At 30.9% G+C, this 22,943-nt stretch overlaps 1 protein-coding gene across 1 annotated transcript in view; it reads right to left on the bottom strand.

Moving 5' to 3' along the window:
- The window catches only part of LOC111677272 (CYFIP-related Rac1 interactor B), a 57,582-nt gene that overhangs the window by 5,574 nt on the left and 29,065 nt on the right, over positions 1-22,943 (bottom strand). The window contains exon 2 of the mRNA XM_046951640.1: positions 7,875-8,132. Coding sequence (XP_046807596.1) covers positions 7,875-8,132 — 258 coding nt within the window. The remainder of the gene's footprint in view (positions 1-7,874; positions 8,133-22,943) is intronic.

The following is a 22,943-nucleotide window of genomic DNA, read 5'->3' as shown; positions in this document are numbered from 1 at the left end:
TTTAAAAACTAGTTTATGGACTAATCTATATTCTACTCTAAGGCCTAGTCTATTGAATAGTATATGTACTAGTTTAGTGACTTGTCTATGAATTATTCTCTGGTTTGTCTACTAGTTACTAGTCTATGAACAAGTCTATTCACTAGTTTTCTGCATAGTTTATTGACTGGACTATTGACTAGTCTATGGACTTTTCTATTGATTTGTATTTGGACTAGTCTTTTGACTATTCTATATACATATATTTCCATTGAACTAGTTTATTGACTATTCTGTGGACTAGTCAGGGACTAGTATATTTACTAGTCTATGGACATGTCTATTGAAATCTTTATAGTTTAGCATTTTAACTAAGCTAGTTATAGACGAATCTTAGTAGTATATAACTAGTATATTGAATAAGTCTATGGACCAATCTAAAGAGATGTCTTTGGACTATTCTATTAACTTATCTATGGATAAGTCTATAGACTACGTACATTATACTATTAACTAGTCTATATTGATAATTCTATGGACTTCCTTATGGTTTAGTATTTTGACTAGTCTATATATACGTTTATGGACTAGTATATAGATAAATCTATTGACTACGGACATGTCTATTAGCTATTTGATTGGCTAGTCTGTGAAAAAACTAGTCTAATGACTATTACCTAGTCTAGCTTTTGGACTAGTCTATTGGTTAATCTATGGTACATTCTATTGCCTATAACTCTATATCAAGTGTACAATAAATATCGACTAAGATTGCAAAATTTTTCAAAAACTTCTGTTTATAATATTTCTGTTATATAGTGTTATAAACATTTTTTTAATTGTATATACATGTGTATAACAATACTAGGTACAAAATTAAAAACATCGCATTTGATCTTAAATACATGTATACGTATATATTTATATAGAAAACCGCATGAATTAAATTAAATTAAAATATATAAATATAATGTATATACAACATTTATAATTATCGAATGATGTGATACACATGGTTTTAAATGAGTAAGTAAATATTATTATTGTTGTTTTTATATTATATTTTTTTTTATTGTTGTGAAACAATGAGATAAATAATCTGTTAAATACTTTTACATTCAATACGATTTATTTTGTATGCATGTATGTATGTATGTATGTATGTAAGAATGTAATTTTTACTTTTTCTGTTCATATAGAAAAAACATTATATTAAAATGTAGAAAATAAAAAAATGTGTCATTTTATTATTTATTCTTTTACGTAGTAAATTTATTTTACAGCATAAAAAGAGATTCCTATATATTCCATACGGAGTTGAGCAGAGCGTGTACTATTTGTATAAAAAAAAGAAGAGAAAATAAGTACATGTCTGCTTTGGCTATTTACAGTGTATCGGATTTTCTTCAAGTATCCATTGAGTAGTTCCGTACACATAGACTTTTGTGTTTACAATATTACGTACATATCAAAACAGATTATTATGTCTGCACAATGGGTAGTTTAAGCATCAAGTAGTTTTAAATAATTCTAACGATCTTCACCAACGATGCACAATGAGCTATTTGTAACCGAGAGAGTGGACTTTAGAAAACCAAACTTTAGCTTCTTGCTTTGTAGTCTTTGGGGTGACGATTAATCTCCTCATATGACAAGCACATGTTAAAATAGATAGTCATCTAAACGCTCGGTGACTAGGGGTAATTCTTTATAGAATGTTAAATAAGTACACTGAAAAAAAACCATGCCTAATATATATGAAAAATGTCGTACATTGTACGAATCGTTCGTTGTTTCGCACCACGAAATTCTTTCGTAATATATACGAAATTGTACGAAATTTTTTAGTTTAATGCAAAATTTTCTTGAAAAAATTAATTTACATAAATTGAAAAGAAGGGAATTTTGAATAAATATGGTAAAATTTACGAAAAATTAATTTCTTCAAACATTTTTGTTCATTTTAAAATAAATTTTCTAATTTTAGTTCAAAATTATTCTCCACACGAATTTTCAATTTTTTTGTGAAAATAATTTCAGAATAATTTTATACTTTTTCTTAAATTTTATAAAAATGTTGTAGTTTTATTTAATCATAATATAATTAATATCATAGGGATTATTTCAGTGTGTGTATTCAGTACATACTGTATCTACATTTTGCTGCTCTACTGAAATATCACTTTCAAATGATTTATAAACAAATTTTCTACTTATCGCCTTAATTCATTATCGCCTTTAGCTCACACGCCTTTGTCTGCATCTCAAAATATCTCTTTATGTGCGATTACAGGCGATGTGCAACGTATTAGGTGAAGTTTTTGTTTTCAAAAGATGGAGAAGTTGGATGAATATTATGATAAACGATATTTTGAATTGAAATTAGAAGGATAGGATGTTAGAAGAAAAGCAGAATAAGGGACATTGATAAGTTTCAATATCGCTGAATGGTTAAAATTTTTAGACACAGCTTTAATAGCTGTTTATAGAGGTAATTAAGCAATGTCTATAATCAATAGGCCTCGTCTAAAGGGCTTTTTAGATGGTTGTTAAAAGCTATTTTTTAAAAGTGTTGGAAAAAGTGTTAAGTAAACTATTGTTTTTGCATAAGGAAGGTAGAGTCTATTTCTCTAAAGAAAGTCTCAGTAAAGAACATTTTCCTTGAAGAAAAATTCATCAATGAATATTTCATTCATAATTCATACAGAATCTCTTCTTTAATGAATACTCACTCCTTTTTTTATGAATGATAGATTTATCATGAACGACGAACATCGTCGAAAATACTTATAAACAATAATTCCATTCGTGAAAAATCTTTTTATTTTTAACAAAAATATTATATTTTATGAAGAAAAATCCAAGTATTTTTCAATGCGAATAAACTTTGTGTTAACATTTCAGTTTTTAACTGAGAAATCAATTCATGGTGAATGTCAATTATTCAGTAAAGCGTTAGTTCGTTAGTAAAGAACCCCTTATTTAGAGAAGAAATTGTTTTTTTTTTTTAATAGTGAAGAATCGAAAAAATTTCTTCTTTAGTGTCAACTTATTTCTTCATTGAAAAATCACTTGATTAGTGAAGAACCACTTTTTACGGAAATATTAATTATCCATTAAAGTTGACTTGTTGGGATAGGCATCAATTCTGTATTGAAAAAATCTCGTTTTTAATGAAAAATCTTGTTGTTTATGAAAAATTACTCCTTCGTAGCTCACATTTTCAAAAAAAATCATATTTTCAATGAAAAAATTCGCATTTTCAATGAAAAATTCATATTTTCAAAAAAAAAAAAAAATCCTAATTTTTTATGAAAAATAGTAATTTTTAGAGAATAATCGCTTTATCACTATAAAATGACTTTTTCACATAGGTATCACCTTTTCACTGAACAAATTCACTATTTACTAAAAATCCTTATTTTCAGAAAAAAAATCACTTTTGTTTTGAAGAAATCATTTTTATTAAAAAGTTACTTTTCTAACTAAAAAATCATTTTTTTTCACCAAAATTTATTAAGAAATGCCCCACTGTGTGGTGTGCATTTGCAATGTTGTAACTTTAATTTTTTATCGTAATATCAATGTAGAACTTTTTTCTGTAAGATGCCTTAGAATTTATTGACTTTAAGTTATAGAGCATATGTTATAACTTTAAGTATTGTCATGTGGAGCGACATTTAAATCTGTACAGATTAAAAATGAGCAATTTAAGTAAATAATTTAAGTTTAAGTAAAAAACGCTACTCTTAAGTTAACAATTCCATTGTTTTCTTCATATTGAAATAATTATTATAAAATGTAAATTTTCTTTTCTTCAATATAATAAGAAAGTAAGTATCTCAAATTTCAAAATTCTAAGCGTTAATCGTTCAAACAAAAAACTATTATAATGTTTCATTTGTTTTTGTTTCCATTTTGTTAAAATACAATATTTTAACATACTACTGTTATTATTTCGATTATAGTTCGTGTTAAGAACCTAAAAGTTGTTTCCTGGTTTCCTTTTCGGATTTTACTTATATCCATGTTTGTACCATCTTTTGATTGTTCTTGGTTGTTCTTGGTACTTAAGTTGTCATAATCTTCAGCAGAGTTATTTCTTTTCAAACAAACGACGACACCCACATTAATATTTTATAATACTTGAGTTTATATACTGCTACAGTATACTGTGTACTATGTTGTATAGTTGTAAATCGATAACGATTATGTTCATTTATGTTTTCATAAATTTTAATATACTTCTTTATTTCGCTTCTTTTATTCATGAAATTTTTACATATTTTCTTGGGGACACAGGTGGTGAGGATAAGGAAATTCTATTTCTTTATGCAAAATAGCTTGTGAAATGTATATTATTACTAGCTATGCCCAGTGTGCTTTGCTACCCCAAGAAGACACTTAGCGATTCTAAATATAATAGTTTTCCAAACGTTAATTAAGATTTAATGATTTTACAGTTTCCCAGATATACATTTTATGATTAATTCATATGGGAGTTATCAAGCCCCCTTTTAAAAGTGCGCCCATTTTTCTAAAAATATAAGCAGCATTACTTTGTGAGTTTATTTAAAGATATCCTTCCGTCTGCTCGTCAGACTATAGGCCAGACTATATTCATGACTATAGGCCAGACTATAGGCCAGACTATTGACCAGACTATATTCATGACTATAGGCCAGACTATAGTCAAGACTATAGGCCAGACTATAGTCAAGACTATAGGCCAGACTATAGTCAAGACTATAGGCCAGACTATAGGCCAGACTATAGGCCAGACTATAGTCTAGACTATAGGCCAGACTATAGTCTAGACTATAGGCCAGACTATAGTCAATACTATAGGCCAGACTATAGTCAAGACTATAGGCCAGACTATAATCAAGACTATAGGCCAGACTATAGTCAAGACTATAGGTTAGACTATAGGCCAGACTATAGTCAAGACTATAGGCCAGACTATAGTCAAAACTATAGGTTAGACTATAGTCAAGATTATAGGTTAGACTATAGTCAAGACTATAGGTTAGACTATAGTCAAGACTATAGGTCAGACTATAGTCAAGACTATAGGTTAGACTATAGTCAAAACTATAGGTTAGGCTTTAATACAGTCTAAAAGCCAGACTATAGTCAAGACTATAGTCAAGACTATAGTCAAGACTATAGTCAAGACTATAGTCAAGACTATAGTCAAGACTATAGTCAAGACTATAGTCAAGATTATAGTCAAGACTATAGTCAAGACTATATTCAAGACTATAGTCAAGACTATAGTCAAGACTATAGGCCAGACTATAGTCAAGACTATAGTCTGGTCTATAGTCTTGACTATAGTCTGGCCTATAGTCTTGACTATAGTCTGGCCTATAATCTTGACTATAGTCTGGCCTGACTATAGTCAAGACTATATACCAGACTATAGGCCAGACTATAGTCAAGACTATAGGCCAGACTATAGTCAAGACTATAGGCCAGACTATAGTCAAGACTACAGTCAAGACTATAGGCCAGACTATAGGCCAGACTATAGGCCAGACTATAGGCCAGACTATAGTTAAGACTATAGGCCAGACTATAGTCAAGACTATAGGTCAGACAGTACTCAAGACTATAGGCCAGACAATAGTCAAAACTCGAGGCAAGACTATAGTCAAGACTATTTCAATAAAGAAATATAATTTTAGCAAATTCCTAAACAAATTTACTGAAACAGGGACCCATTAGACCTGTTAAGCTAACATTTGCCTTAATCGATCTTTATCTCTCAAATTCCAATTATGATAATCGACTAATTATTTAAATGGAGATATATTATTTTAACAACTTCCTATACAAAATTACTGAAACAGTGAATCTAGAGTCGTGTCAGGTTAACATTTGTTTATAACTTGATCGATCGATCGTTACTTCCCTTAATGAGGTTGCAACTTATATTTTACGTCAAGTGTCACACCTACAAATTAATAATTAGTCTACATTTGTTTTATGTTGACACTCAGGAGACTAACAGCAATTCCCCATGGCTGATGATAACTAATAGGCAAAAACTATCATTAGAACCAAAACACAGTATACATATGAATATAAAATATACATATGCAAAAAAAAAATACAATCCATTGATTTAAAATTTAAAAACCATTCAATAATTAAAGAAACATACAACATTGATGAGGAACAAGTAAGTGGTAAACGGAAACTTAAAAAAAAAACAAAAATGAAACTAAATAAATAATGTAAAAGAACTTAGTCGCGTCCCTGGTGATTAAAAAAAAATTCAAGCGATTTTGCGTGCATGACTTATGATGGGTTTGAATAAACATAAAAAATAATAATGTTAAAATGCAACCACGCGATACTGCCCACCACCACCATTATTAAAATAAAAGCAGCAACAAACAACAACAACAACAACAAAAACCTTATAACGCTCATAAAACACGCAAGTAATATCAACCAAAAATATATCGTAAAAACAAAGATACGTCAAGAAAACCTACACAAAAATCAATGAGTTAATTGCAGTAGCTGTTCGAGTTGTTACAATTACAGGGTTTGTCCTTAAAGGGAGTTATTTTTAGGCAAAAATAACAAAAAATGGGTGTAAACTTTTTTGGTGTACACTCTATTGGATAATATAAACCAGATTACATTCGAGTCTTTAGATCAAACTTTAGTGGACTCCATAAACCCGAATCGAATCAAGACTATAAACCAGACTCGAGACTATCGATTGTATCGACTATTGATCAGACTGAAGTTCAGACTATAGTTGGAACTAGGTACCAGTGAATACTATAGAATTTATTTGTAGAAAGTATTTAGAATAGTAATCGGGTCTAAAGACCGGGCTATAGTCAAGAGTAAAGATCAGATTAAAGTAGAGACAATAAATTAGACTTTAGTCGAGAAGATTGATTACATAACAGTAGAGACTATAGACTAAACTAAAGAGAAGGCTATAGACCAGACTGTGGACATGATTGTAAACTATGCCATGACTTTATACTGATTATAGGTCAGACTATAGTTATGGGTATAAACCAAACTATAGTGAAGACTAAAGTTAAGTCTATAGAACAGACTGTACCAGACAAGATTATATTCAAAACTGTAAAACTGATTATAGTCAAGACTTTTGGACAGACTGTAGGCCGGACTATAATCAATACTTAAAATCTGGCTGTAGTCAAGACTGCAAGCCAAAAAAGATTATAGTCAAGGCTGTAAACTAGTCAAGACTATAGGCCAGTCAAGAATTCAGAATAGGTCAGAATCTAGTCAAGACTATAGAGAAGCCTATAGATCAGACAAGATTATAGTCAAGATTGTAGAACAGATTACATTCAAGACTTTAAGTCAGAATATAGTTAAGATTATAGGCCAGACTATGATCAAGACTATAGGCCAGGCTATAGTCAAGACTAAAGGCCAGACAAGATTATAGTCAAGACTATAGGATAGATTATAGTTAAGACTTTTTGTAAGACTATAGGCCAGACAAGATTATAGTTAAGCAGAACAGATTCTAATTAAGACTATAGGCCAGTCACGAATTTAGAATAGGCTAGAAGTCAGACTATAGTAAGGACTATAGGCCCGAGATATAAGCCGAGATGGCTTAAAACGGCTGAGCTGACAATTTAGCAGCCGCAGATATTTTCTATAATAAGCCTCCGCCGCCGACCGAAAATGGTTGCGCCGTCGCCGTCGATCGTTTTGCATCGGCGTGTATCTCTGCTATAGGCCAAATAAGATTAAAGTTAAGACTGTAGAACAGACTTTAAGTCAGACTATAATCAAGACTATAGGTCATACTTTAGTCAAAAGGCCAAAAGAAAGTCGATGCGATATTTAAATAAAATTAAATTTTTTTATTCAAAACTCACCTTATGTTCATCGAATTTTAAAACAAATTCTAAAATCTCGGCCAACTGTTTAACCAGAGCCTGTTGTGTTTCTAAATGTTGTGTAGGATTTAATTTACCGCCCACCAACTGACCCAGCAGTTTTGGTACAATTTTCTCTAATTCCAGTGAATGTTCATAACAACGTTTTAATTTTATAACTAAAGGCAGGACAGCAGACCAGGCTTTTTCCTGTAGTGAAGGATCTGCAATAGCTTCGCGAATTTCTTTACCAGCACCCTGTAATTAAAGGAAACGAAGAAAAAAAAAACAATTTAATAAAAACAAGTAATATTTCTATATTCGGCTGTGCCGAATCTTATATACCCTGCACCAAATATGTTTTAAAAAACAGTTTTTATTTATTTTGTATCTTTGCACACATGTCACACATAACATACACACAAACAAATATAAACTGTAATAGAAAAAAATATTAACCGTTGTACTGTAGTACCACCGCAAACTGTATTACCACCCTCAGACAAATATGAGCTTTATTGCCAACATATTACTGCTTTATCTCCTTGTTCTTGTTATACCCACATACCTTCGTGAGAACAGAACAGCATCCAAACATACAAAAAATACACAGCAGAATAAAACCAAATACATCTCCACACGCACATGTACATCTTTATCCAATTCACAGTGTTGTTGTTGCTTTTTTAACAAAGCATGAAAAAAATGTGGCTTTTTTGATGAAATTTTCAGAGGTTGTCGTTGATTTTTGCTCATATCTCCGTTATTTATAGACCGATTTTGCTGATTTTAAATAGCGATCTTCTCGAAAGCATGTCTAACTGAATTATTGAAGATTCGGATCTCGCCGATATCTGGGGACCTCTGAAAACTGATTTCAACAGACAAACAGACAGACAGACGGACATGGCTTAATCGACTCCGCTATCTATAAGGATCCATAGGGTCGGAAAATTATATTATAGAAATTACAAACGGAATGACAAACTTATATATACCCTTCTCACGAAGGTGAAGGGTATAAAAAGAGTTTAATTACAAAAATATTTATACAAAGAAAAGCAATTTGATTTTATTTATTACAAAAGGTATGTAACAGTTATTATTGCCCCACCAGCCGGTCGGCTGATTTTATAAATTGTGGCATTAACTTGTGTTAAACTGTTACAGAAACTTTTTGGCTAAAGAAAGGGTGGAGGGGGGGGGTACAACTGATGCAAAGAATCAAACGGTGGGTTTTCCAAATATATTATAACTATAAAGAAAGAAATAAACCATAAAGGTACGAGTGATTTTAATAAATACCACCATCATAAATTTCATATGCATGAGCTCATATGGACATTCAGTCAGTCAGGTTTTAGCTTCAATTGCAATTCCATGCAACTGGTTAAAAAACAAACAAAAAAACAGAATAACGTGTGCAAGTTGCATGTCTATATAAAACATGCCTACATAAAAAACATGTCTATATGTACGAGTACTAGAACAGTTGGCTAAAATTTAACAAAAAACCAAAAAAAAGTTAAAAAGGCAATAAAAAACTGTTAACTCCACTGTTATACACATATTGGCCAGCATGTAACTACTACCACATAATCTTACTACTCTTACCCACAAACTACAATAAAAGGCCATTGACCATTAGAACCAAATGAAAGAATAAATGAATGAATGTCCATGCAAGTGAAGTGCATGGACGCAAGTAACATTTGTTGTTGATTTGTTATGGTGATAGTAACAAAAAAAAACTTAAATTACGTATAAACACCATAGATTTTTTTATATTATAAAAATTGCTGTTATTTCTACACACACACACATAATAATAAAAATAACTTAAAATTGTTGCAATAATTGTAAAACATTTTGGTGAACAACTAAAATAATTAATGTTTTTTACGCCTGTTTTTTTTATTACCCTATAGCATGAGTGTAGTAAGTCTATTAGGGGCTTCTGATATAAATAATTTTCTCTTACTTTTTAGAAATCGTAATGAAATTACGATCACTTAACAAGAATTACAATTCTACCTTTTCAAAATTACATCTTTTCATTAAAAATACTTTACTATTTTATACTAATTAACCGCTTCTACAAAGGCTTGCAAGTTTTTTGGCATCCATTCATGCAATAGCCTACAATCAATTCGTTACTGCCGAATAACCTGTTTACTTATTATATTTTTAGTAAATGCCATGAAAAAAAATTGTATTTTAAAGGTGTTAAGATAAAATATTATTAAAAAAATATAAATATGGAGGTTGGTTATCTGCAGATGCATTTAACAGTTAAAGTTGTGGTAACTGAATTTTTTGGCGTTCACATAATCAACCAAGTAAATTGATTAATGTTAAACGTTTGCAACAATTCCTAAAAAATACTTTAAAAAAATTTAATTTTGCAATCAAAAGAAATAATCAGAAGAAACTAAATATCCGACTATATTAAAGACTATTGATTAGACCATAGCAAAGACTATACTTAGGGTTATAGGGTGGAAACCAGTATATTATAAACACTACCTTGTCTAAGTCTAAAACAAACCTTTGTCTATGCTATAGACTAGACTATATATTAGACTATAAAGGAGTAGAAAAGACTATCTACAAGACTATAGCCTAGACCAAACTATAGACAAATCTATAAACTATGCTATAGACTAGACTATAGACTATACTATAGACTATACTATAGACTAGATTATAGACTAGACTATAGACTAGACTATAGACTAGACTATAGACTAGACTATAGACTAGACTATAGACTAGACTATAGACTAGACTATAGACTAGACTATAGACTAGACTATAGACTAGACTATAGACTAGACTATAGACTAGACTATAGACTAGACTATAGACTAGACTATAGACTAGACTATAGACTAGACTATAGACTAGACTATAGACTAGACTATAGACTAGACTATAGACTAGACTATAGACTAGACTATAGACTAGACTATAGACTAGACTATAGACTAGACTATAGACTAGACTATAGACTAGACTATAGACTAGACTATAGACTAGACTATAGACTAGACTATAGACTAGACTATAGACTAGACTATAGACTAGACTATAGACTAGACTATAGACTAGACTATAGACTAGACTATAGACTAGACTATAGACTAGACTATAGACTAGACTATAGACTAGACTATAGACTAGACTATAGACTAGACTATAGACTAGACTATAGACTAGACTATAGTCTAGTCTATAGTCTAGTCTATAGTCTAGTCTATAGTCTAGTCTATAGTCTAGTCTATAGTCTAGTCTATAGTCTAGTCTATAGACTAGACTATAGACTAGACTATAGACTAGACTATAGACTAGACTATAGACTAGACTATAGACTAGACTATAGACTAGACTATAGACTAGACTATAGACTAGACTATAGACTAGACTATAGACTAGACTATAGACTAGACTATAGACTAGACTATAGACTGGACTATAGACCAGACTATAGACTAGACTATAGACTGGACTATAGACTAGACAATAGACTAGACTATAGACTAGACTATAGACTAGACTATAGACTAGACTATAGACTAGACTATAGACTAGACTATAGACTAGACTATAGACTAGACTATAGACTAGACTATAGACTAGACTATAGACTAGACTATAGACTAGACTATAGACTAGACTATAGACTAGACTATAGACTAGACTATAGACTAGACTATAGACTAGACTATAGTCTAGTCTATAGTCTAGACTATAGACTAGACTATAGACTAGACTATAGACTAGACTATAGACTAGACTATAGACTAGACTATAGACTAGACTATAGACTAGACTATAGACTAGACTATAGACTAGACTATAGACTAGACTATAGACTAGACTATAGACTAGACTATAGACTAGACTATAGACTAGACTATAGACTAGACTATAGACTAGACTATAGACTAGACTATAGACTAGACTATAGACTAGACTATAGACTAGACTATAGACTAGACTATAGACTAGACTATAGACTAGACTATAGACTAGACTATAGACTAGACTATAGACTAGACTATAGACTAGACTATAGACTAGACTATAGACTAGACTATAGACTAGACTATAGACTAGACTATAGACTAGACTATAGACTAGACTATAGACTAGACTATAGACTAGACTATAGACTAGACTATAGACTAGACTATAGACTAGACTATAGACTAGACTATAGACTAGACTATAGACTAGACTATAGACTAGACTATAGACTAGACTATAGACTAGACTATAGACTAGACTATAGACTAGACTATAGACTAGACATAGACTAGACTATAGACTAGACTATAGACTAGACTATAGACTAGACTATAGACTGGACTATAGACCAGACTATAGACTAGACTATAGACTAGACTATAGACTAGACTATAGACTAGACTATAGACTAGACTATAGACTAGACTATAGACTGGACTATAGACCAGACTATAGACTAGACAATAGACTAGACTATAGACTAGACTATAGACTAGACTATAGACTAGACTATAGACTCGACTATAGACTAGACTATAGACTAGACTATAGACTCGACTATAGACTAGACTATAGACTAGACTATAGACTCGACTATAGACTAGACTATAGACTCGACTATAGACTCGACTATATACTAGACTATAGACTATAGACTAGACTATAGACTAGACTATAGACTAGACTATAGACTAGACTATAGACTAGACTATAGACTAGACTATAGACTAGACTATAGACTAGACTATAGACTAGACTATAGACTAGACTATAGACTAGACTATAGACTAGACTATAGACTAGACTATAGACTTGACTATAGACTAGACTATAGACTAGACTATAGACTAGACTATAGACTAGACTATAGACTAGACAATAGACTAGACTATAGACTAGACTATAGACTAGACAATAGACTAGACAATAGACTAGACTATAGACTAGACTATAGACTAGACAATAGACTAGACTATAGACTAGACAATAGACTAGACAATAGACTAGACTATAGACTAGACTATAGACTAGACAAGAATATAGAAGGACAACTCTTTAGTCGAGAATAAAAACTATATATTAGACGTGTGTAAAGAAGAGATTAATGACAACAAGAATAAAGAAGAGATTATGGACCAGTCTGTATATGTATAAATCACGCGTAACTAGACCAAAAAACTATAGTCGGGGCTATAAATTTGAGTATACCCAAACTGTAAATCAGATTGCAATAAAAAGCGTATGCCAGAATATTGTCAAGAACAAATTGTACCCAAATCCACAGACCATTCTTAAGTTGAATTAATTATCGATTATGTATAAGCAATATTGTCATACGGAAAACTGACAACAGTTAAAATTTGTTTATTGAGCAGTCGTACTTTAGTTGATATTTGGTAACAAAATGTTGTTTAAACTATAGGCCAGAGTAGGTATAGGCAAAATTGTACTTTGAAACTATAATTCATTACTCATACGTTTTTAAACTTTTCCAATCACTTTATTTTATTGTAGTTCATTCTTTTACTTTGCAAGTATTTTACATTTAAATTAGCATTTTAATTAAGTTCTCAAATTCTCAACAATACAACAACAAATTATTACAAAACTTTGTCAATCATTTACAACAACGTATAAACATTGTAACTAATGTGTAAAATTTTTATCAACAAGTTCTTACAGTTTCTAGCCTTTCAGCAATTACAACTAAAATTAAAAGAACTTTTTGTTTTCGAAATGTATGATGATGACCTTGTTCTAAAACTTATAGCTGCTATTATATAGTACATGATGAGTGTGTATGTGAGACTAAAGTTCAAAGATATTAACTTTGACGAAATGTTTAAGGAGAAATCCTTGAGACAGGTTATAAACCCTCAGGGTAGTAAGTAACAATACTCTAGTTTACATAGAAGAAGTGTATAAACACAAGTAAAGGAGTAGAAAAGCAAAAACATATGGATGTATAATAAATTATTCAAAAACAAAATCACCTGTCTGATGGGAAAAAAACTTTGTAAATAATGTTGAAATGAAAAAAAAAATATCTTAGAAAGAAAAACATTGTTGTACAGTAAAAAATAAATAAAAAGCAAACTCTACCACTTGTTTATGCTGGTTATTGTGTGCTGTTTTGTGTTGGTGACACTATCAGGATACTTGTATTCTGAAGCAGCGACTGGAGCAGTATCAGCATCCGTTAGGACACAAACTGTAGGACCACACATGTGTATGTACGTGTCTTGTTTTATTTTTATTATATTCACTCTATACAATTCACTTGTTACTGTAAGCAGCATAATGTTGCATTACAGGACCTCTATGGTGGTAGCTTTGGTGTCATTGTGTTTATTGTCTCGTTATTTATTTTTCTTTTTTTTTTTGTTTTTGTTTGCATTTAACAGGCGCTCACAAACACCATAAAATTGTTTAATTTACAACAAATATTATGCATCATTGCAATAGCTATATGATGCAAAACACAAATTTCATATAAACAGAGATGTAAAATATTTACACAATTATTTATGCCACATATGTTACACAAAACGAAAAATTACTCAAATTGAAAATAGCACAACTAATTAAACGAATGAATAATTGAAAATCGAATAATACGATTAATCGCTAAAAATAATGTATGAATATTTGTTTGCTTTTTTAAATGCATTAAATTTATTAATGTTATTTTTTTATAATTAAATTTGTTGAGTGAAACAAATTAATAGAAATAAATGATTGAATAGAAAACGAGACTGTTGCACATAAACTTAAGACCAGACTATAGTTGAGGCTAGTCTATAGTCTAGTCTATAGTCTAGTCTATAATCTAGTCTATAGTCTAGTCTATAATCTAATCTATAGTCTAGTTTATAATCTAGTCTATAGTGTAGTCTATAGTCTTTTATATAGTCTAGTCTATAGTCTAGTCTATAGTCTAGTCTATAGTCTAGTCTATAGTCTAGTCTATAGTCTAGTCTATAGTCTAGTCTATAGTCTAGTCTATAGTCTAGTCTATAATCTTGTCTATAGTCTAGTCTATAGTCTAGTCTATAGTCTAGTCTATAGTCTAGTCTATAGTCTAGTCTATAGTCTAGTCTATAGTCTAGTCTATAGTCTAGTCTATAGTCTAGTCTATAGTCTAGTCTATAGTCTAGTCTATAGTCTAGTCTATAGTCTAGTCTATAGTCTAGTCTATAGTCTAGTCTATAGTCTAGTCTATAGTCTAGTCTATAGTCTAGTCTATAGTCTAGTCTTTAGTCTAGTCTATAATCTTGTCTATAGTCTAGTCTATAGTCTAGTCTATAGTCTAGTCTATAGTCTAGTCTATAGTCTAGTCTATAGTCTAGTCTATAATCTAGTCTATAGTCTAGTCTATAGTCTAGTCTATAATCTAGTCTATAATCTAGTCTATAGTCTAGTCTATAGTCTAGTGTATAGTCTAGTCTATAGTCTAGTCTATAGTCTAGTGTATAGTCTAGTCTATAATCTAGTCTATAGTCTAGTCTTTAGTCTAGTCTATAGTCTAGTCTATAGTCTAGTATATAGTTTAGTATATAGTCTAGTCTATAGTCTAGTCTATAGTCTAGTCTATAGTCTAGTCTATAGTCTAGTCTATAGTCTAGTCTATAGTCTAGTCTATAGTCTAGTCTATATTCTAGTCATTAGTCTAGTCTATAGTCTAGTCTATAGTCTAGTCTATAATCTAGTCTAAAGTCTAGTCTATAGTCTAGTCTATAGTCTAGTCTATAGTCTAGACTATAATCTAGTCTATAGTCTAATCTATAGTCTAGTCTATAGTCTAGTCTATAGTCTAATCTATAGTCTAGTATATAGTCTAGTCTATAGTCTAATCTATAGTCTAGTCTATAGTCTAGTCTATAGTCTAGTCTATAGTCTAGTCTATAGTCTAGTCTATAGTCTAGTCTATAGTCTAGTCTATAGTCTAGTCTATAGTCTAGTCTATAGTCTAGTCTATAGTCTAGTCTATAGTCTAGTCTATAGTCTAGTCTATAGTCTAGTCTATAGTCTAGTCTATAGTCTAGTCTATAGTCTAGTCTATATAGTCTAGTCTATAGTCTAGTCTATAGTCTAGTCTATAGTCTAGTCTATAGTCTAGTCTATAGTCTAGTCTATAGTCTAGTCTATAGTCTAGTCTATAGTCTAGTCTATAGTCTAGTCTATAGTCTAGTCTATAGTCTAGTCTATAGTCTAGTCTATAGTCTATCTATAGTCTAGTCTATAGTCTAGTCTATAGTCTAGTCTATAGTCTAGTCTATAGTCTAGTCTAGTCTAGTCTATAGTCTAGTCTATAGTCTAGTCTATAGTCTAGTCTATAGTCTAGTCTATAGTCTAGTCTATAGTCTAGTCTATAGTCTAGTCTATAGTCTAGTCTATAGTCTAGTCTATAGTCTAGTCTATAGTCTAGTCTATAGTCTAGTCTATAGTCTAGTCTATAGTCTAGTCTATTGTCTAGTCTATAGTCTAGTCTATAGTCTAGTCTATAGTCTAGTCTATAGTCTAGTCTATAGTCTAGTCTATAGTCTAGTCTATAGTCTAGTCTATAGTCTAGTCTATAGTCTAGTCTATAGTCTAGTCTATAGTCTAGTCTATAGTCTAGTCTATAGTCTAGTATATAGTCTATAGTCTAGTCTATAGTCTAGTCTATAGTCTAGTCTATAGTCTAGTCTAAAGTCTAGTCTATAGTCTAATCTATAGTCTATAGTCTAGTCTATAGTCTAGTCTATAGTCTAGTCTATAGTATAGTCTATAGTCTAGTCTATAGTCTAGTCTATAGTCTAGTCTATAGTCTAGACTATAGTCTAGTCTATAGTCTAGTCTAGGTTATAGTCTAGTCTATAGTCTTATCTATAGTCTAGTCTATAGTCTATTCTATAGTCTAGTCTATAGTCTAGTCTATAGTCTAGTCTATAGTCTAGTATATAGTCTAGTCTATAATCTAGTCTATAGTCTAGTCTATAATCTAGTCTATAGTCTAGTCTATAGTCTAGTATATATTCTAGTCTATGGTCTAGTCTGTGGTCTAGTCTATGGTCTAGTCTATGGTCTAGTCTATGGTCTGGTCTATAGTCTAGTCTATGGTCTAGTCTATGGTCTAGTCTATAGTCTAGTCTATAGACTAGTCTATAGTTTAGTCTATAGACTTGTTTATGGTCTAGTCTATGGTCTAGTCTATGGTCTAGTCTATGGTCTAGTCTATAGTCTAGTCTATAGTTTAGTCTATAGACTAGTCTATAGTTCAGTCTATAGACTAGTCTATAGTTTAGTCTATACACCAGACATTGGTTTAATCTGCAGACCGGTTTAAAGGTCTAGACTTTAGTTGGGAGTAAAGCAGATATTTGCGTAAAAATATCTGGACATAACTTACTTTTGAGAACATATTTAGCTGGTGTGCCAAGGATTGTACCTAACCGCCTGCACAGGATATGCTTATATCAGTAGTTACAATGTGTTTATTAGTTTTAAAATGCTTCTGTGCATCTAACAACAGGACAAAGGAGGTATGGGATGAAAAGTTTAAAGCCACAACTGAATGCACATGATTAAATGCAAAATTGTTGTTTTAAGACGTTTACTTTATTTTTCTCTTTTATTTAGTTTTCCTTGATGTTGTGTGGCATTTAAAAAGGTGTTAATTATTTCAGTTTTCTTAGAGTTTGCTACTTGCAAGTGTTGTAAATGTTGTAACTAATGGTGTGATTTATAATGTATGTTTTTATTTCTATTTTCTTGTAAAGTTTATTGAACTTTTAAGCAGTCTACATGAAAGGGTTTAAAAAAATTTAATAGAAAGAAAACAAGTACAAACAATGATATAAATATAATGATAATACTATTATTAAACAAAAAAAGTCATTAATGGTTTATGAAACAAGAAAATACATTCAATGATTTCATATTTATATTTTCCTTTTCTTTTTTTCATTAACTAGATATTAAGTTATTTATATTTTATTATTTAAAAAAAAACCAAGTTCTCTTAATAAGACATAATTGTTAATTATTATAACAATATAGTAGTTTATTTTAACCTTCAAATGTTTTACTAAGAAATGGAAAGATGGATTACTAAAGAGTGTCATGCAAGACATAATTACAAAGTGACAAAAAACACCCAGTTATTAAAAATTATCCATCCTTTTTTTAATGAATGGGACAAAATTAAGAAATTATTACAGAAAAAAAAATAACAAAACACGCAAGTTAAACAATGTCTAAATATATGAAAGGAAATTATAATTTTAAAGAGAAGCATCTCATTAGAATAAATTTGATAATTAGCGTAACGTACAACTAGTAGACAAGATCAAGATAAGTCAACAATGTAAAGGACACTAGAATAGACAAAACTAATATAGACATGAATTTAGAGGAAAGTATATATCAGACTATGAAACAGATAAGAGACGATACTAAAGACCGGACTACTGTCGAGACTATAGAACAGACTACAGTGAGGCTAAGACTTAAGTTAATACTACAGAGATATTCTCTCTCAGTCTACAGTGAATACTTTTAACCATACTATAGAGAAGACTTTAGATCCAAACACATCCATGAATTTTGATCAGAGTATAGTCGACAGTAAAGCCATTACTTTACACTAATCTATAGACTATACAGCAGACTATAATCTATACTATAGATTAGTTCATGGTCGAGACTTTAAAACATACCCCAGTCTAGGATATGCATCAGACATTAGCTGATGCTACAAACCATACTAAAATTAATATTGTAGCCATCTAAGTTATAGACCAAATTATATTCCAGACTATAGACTAGAATATATTGTATTGTCTGGTCTATATTCTAGACTTTAGTTCGGTCTATAATCCAGATTACTATAGACCAGACCATTGGGCAGACTAAAGGACATACTAAAGGACGGACTTTATGCCAAACCAGAGTTCAATATAAAGGTCAGACTATTGAAGAAATAATAGCCAAGTCTATAGACCTGACTAAAGTTTAGAGTTTAGGACGGGCTAAAGTCAAAAATATAGTTCGGCCTATAGAACTATAGGCCAGGCTATAGTCCAAACTATAATCCAGTGTGATACACCTATAATAGGTGTGATCATACCCAGAATATAGAACAGATTATAGTCCAGACTAAAAGGAGAGATTATAGTCCAGACTAGAGTCCGGACTTTAGGCAGGACTATATTTTATTCTATAGTCCGGCCTATATTCTAAACTATAAACCAGTCTAGAGTATAATCTCTACTATAGACCAGACTATTCAGATTATAGACCAAAATATAGTCCAGACTACAATCCGGACTATAGACTAGATTATATTTTAGACTATAGTCTGGTCTATATTCTAGAATATAGTTCGGTCTATATTCTAGACTATAATCCTGCCTATAGTCTGGAGTATAATATCTACTATAAACCAGACCATTGTGCAGACTAATGGCCTGAGTATTGAACAGATTAAAGGACAGATTATAGAACAGAAGTAAGTCCATACCTTAATCCAATCTAAAGGCCAGACTATAGAGCGGACTATATTCTAGAATTTAGGACGGAATAAGTCTAAAGTATAGTTTGACCTATAGAACTATAGGCCAGTCTATAGTCCAGACTGTAATCCTATAGGAGAGATTATAACCAGAATATAGTAGAGATTATAACCGGAATACAGCCGAGATTAATGTTCAGACTGTAGGAGAGATTACAGTCTAGACTATTGTTCAGATTATAGGGCAGACTAAGTTCAGACTATAGGGCAGACTATAGTCCAGGTTGTAATCCAGATTGTTGGCTTAAATATAGCCCATACTATAGTCTACACTACAGACCAGACTATAGTCCAGACTATGGTAATATATCAGACAATAGACCTGACTATAAACAACTTTCGTGACTAAAGATGAGATTATATAAGAGACTATAGACCAAACTATAGTTAATACTATAAAACAGACTCAAGTCGATACAATAGTTTAGACTAGAGAGCAAACTCTAAATAAGTCTTAAGTAATATCGACAACTTTTAACTACATAAAGTTTCCTAAAAAATGTTAATATTCAAAACTATATTGAATAGGTACTTAAAAAAAATGATGAAAACATGATACCTGATACTGAAAACATGATACCGCACGCCGTCTAAATAAACATTATTTATTTATCAATTATTAATTCTACTACTGACCTGGTTTGTGCTAACAACACTTAAGAATTAAGAAAAAAAAAACTACAACAATAAAAAAGTTGTTATAGACAATTTATTGCATTTCCGTTAAGAAAATAAATTACGACATTCAGAAAAATAAGAAGGGGAAATATAAGAGAGTCAAAACAATATGTTATTTGCATAAATACACTGAAAAAAATATATATGTAAACAAATATTTGTCTGTGTTGAATTATGTGATTTTATAACATGATGATTATATATTACAAGTCACGTTTTTGTTTTAATATTTTTTTTTCGTTCCTTCACTCTTCTAAACCAATTCGCTATTTTAAAAGATGAATAAACTTTAGTAACTCTGTATGAACGAACAATAATCAAAAGTTAAGAAATAAACAAAATGAATGAATGAATGAATGCATAATAATGTCATCATATACCGGCATATCCACCCGATTTGTGACAATACTGTTATAAGTCAAAAAACTAAGATTTAAAAGAAACATTTTTTTTAAGCTAAAAAATCTCTTGCAATTGGAACATCGGGATTTTTCCTTTAAATTATGGGCGGAATGCATTTTATGGTTCATATCACTTAAAATTCGAAAATTTCATGTTATGACAGTTATGTTTGCAAATGGACTAATGCACAAAATTTTGTACTTTCCATTTTGATTCTATAATGTCGTTCCTTCTTCCAAAATAATAAACATTTAAGAAAATGAAATGTCAAGACAAGAAATTAAAATAAACAAGTAATAAATTTTAGTCTAGGGAGGCCGACCATATAATATCCTACAACTTTTACAAAAATAAAATGTGATTTAGTTACCATAATAAAGCATTTAAGTTGAATTATTGTACCTTGCCTCAGATATACATACTTAAGCCGTTTATTGTTGAAAAAATTGTGGATATTTAAGTGAAATTTTAATGGGGGCTTTTCATAGGGGCTTGGGTCATATGAGGACCTATTATTATGAAATTCGTGAGGGTCATCAAGTCTAGTATAGAACTGGGTTTTGCAGCATTTTGTCGAGATATGACTATATTAAACATAATTATGAACTTAAAAGCCCTATTCGGCGGGTTCAGTTGTATGGGGGCTAGGTGAAATAATGGACCGTTCTCAACCATTTTCAATAGGCTGATCTCAACCATTTTCAATAGGCTTTGTCCCTGGAACAATAGAAGATTATTTATCAAATTTCATTACATTTTCTTTAAATTTGCGGCCTGCAGTTTGATTACAAGGTTTACAAGCCCTATTCGGGGGTTCAGTTGTATGGGAGTAGGTAAAATAATGGACCGATCTGAACCATTTTCAATAGGCTTTGTCCCTAGAGAAATAGAAGATCATTTACCAAATTTCATTGCATTATCCTTAAAATTACGATCTGTAGTTTGATTACAAGTATGGGGGTAGGTGAAATAATGGACCGATCTTAACCATTTTCAATAGGCTTTGTCCCTGAAACAATAGAAAATCATTTACCAAATTTCATTGTATTATCTTTAAAATAGCGACCTGTAGTTTGATTACAAGGTTTACAAGCCCTATTCGGGGGTTCAGTTGTATAGGGCTAGGTCAAATAATGGACCAATCTTAACCATTTTCAATAGGGCTTTGTCCCTGGAACAATAGAAAATCATTTACCAAATTTCATTGCATTATCTTTAAAATTGCGAACTGTAGTTTGACGGACGGACATGGCTAAATCGACTCAGAAAATGATTCTGAGCCTATTGGTATACTTTAAGGTGTGCGTTACAAACATCGGCACAAACCCAATATACCCTCCCCACTTAAGTGGTGTAGGGTATAAAAATTATTGAAAAAAATTTACTGAGAATGTAAAGTCAAGGGAAAAACAGTAGCTTATATGGAATGTTGGAAATATATGTAAGATTATAGTTGAGACCAGACTATAGACCACTTAATAGTCGAGTCACAGAGTACACAATAGACGAAACTATAGAACAAACTATAGTCGATAGAGGAGACACTATAGACTAGACTGTAGTCGAGAATGTAATCTAGAAAGTGTAGTCTAGAGTACAGACTAAACAATAGACTCTAAACAAGACTATAGATGAGAATATAGACCAGACTATAATCGAGACAATTAACCAGCAAAATAAAACGAAATACTTCCAAAAGAATAACTTTTATCACTACTTCAAAAGTAGTGTATTTTATTTATTTATGTTAATATTATTTGAGTCAAATTAGTTGTATACTATAATACTAAAATTTCCCTTCCTTATAACTTCCATAAAATTAACATAAAAATTACTTCCTGAGAATGACTTCAGATGTGGTGAATGTAGAATCAAATAAAAAGGACATCCCTCCTATGTTGTGAATTTAGAATCAAATAAAAAGGAAATCCCTTCTATGACAAGCGTGTGTCAAAATCAGTAATTCCATGAAGTAAATTCGATTATTTTTCGCTTCTTTGGAAGTTCTTTTTTTGTTAGATAATAGATAAAACTACATTATAGGTTACATCGAGATTATAGAATTGTATAGAGAATGGACTGATCATCCAATCTGTATACAAGAAGACCGCATAATTATCTACGTATTCGACTACAATCAAGGTCTATAGACCAGATTACATCTTAAAAATACAAAAAAAAACTTCTTCTTTTAAAAAAATTCTATCTAATTCTATCTACATAACGATTTGCATACAACAAAACGGAAGGGTATTAAAATTAAAACAATAAAAAAATAATTATATGCAGTTGTTGTGTAGAGAGGAACTTAAACAAAAACTCACTTTTCATTGTCATTCTTTTGTTTTAATAAAAAAAATTTTGAATAAGAAAAAAATGCATTATTTAAAGTACTTTTACAGACA

This window comes from Lucilia cuprina, chromosome 5, assembly GCF_022045245.1.
Source record: "Lucilia cuprina isolate Lc7/37 chromosome 5, ASM2204524v1, whole genome shotgun sequence".
NCBI lineage: Eukaryota > Metazoa > Arthropoda > Insecta > Diptera > Calliphoridae > Lucilia > Lucilia cuprina.
Note: the sequence above shows the minus strand (reverse complement) of the source record. Positions and strands in the feature narration are given on the sequence as shown.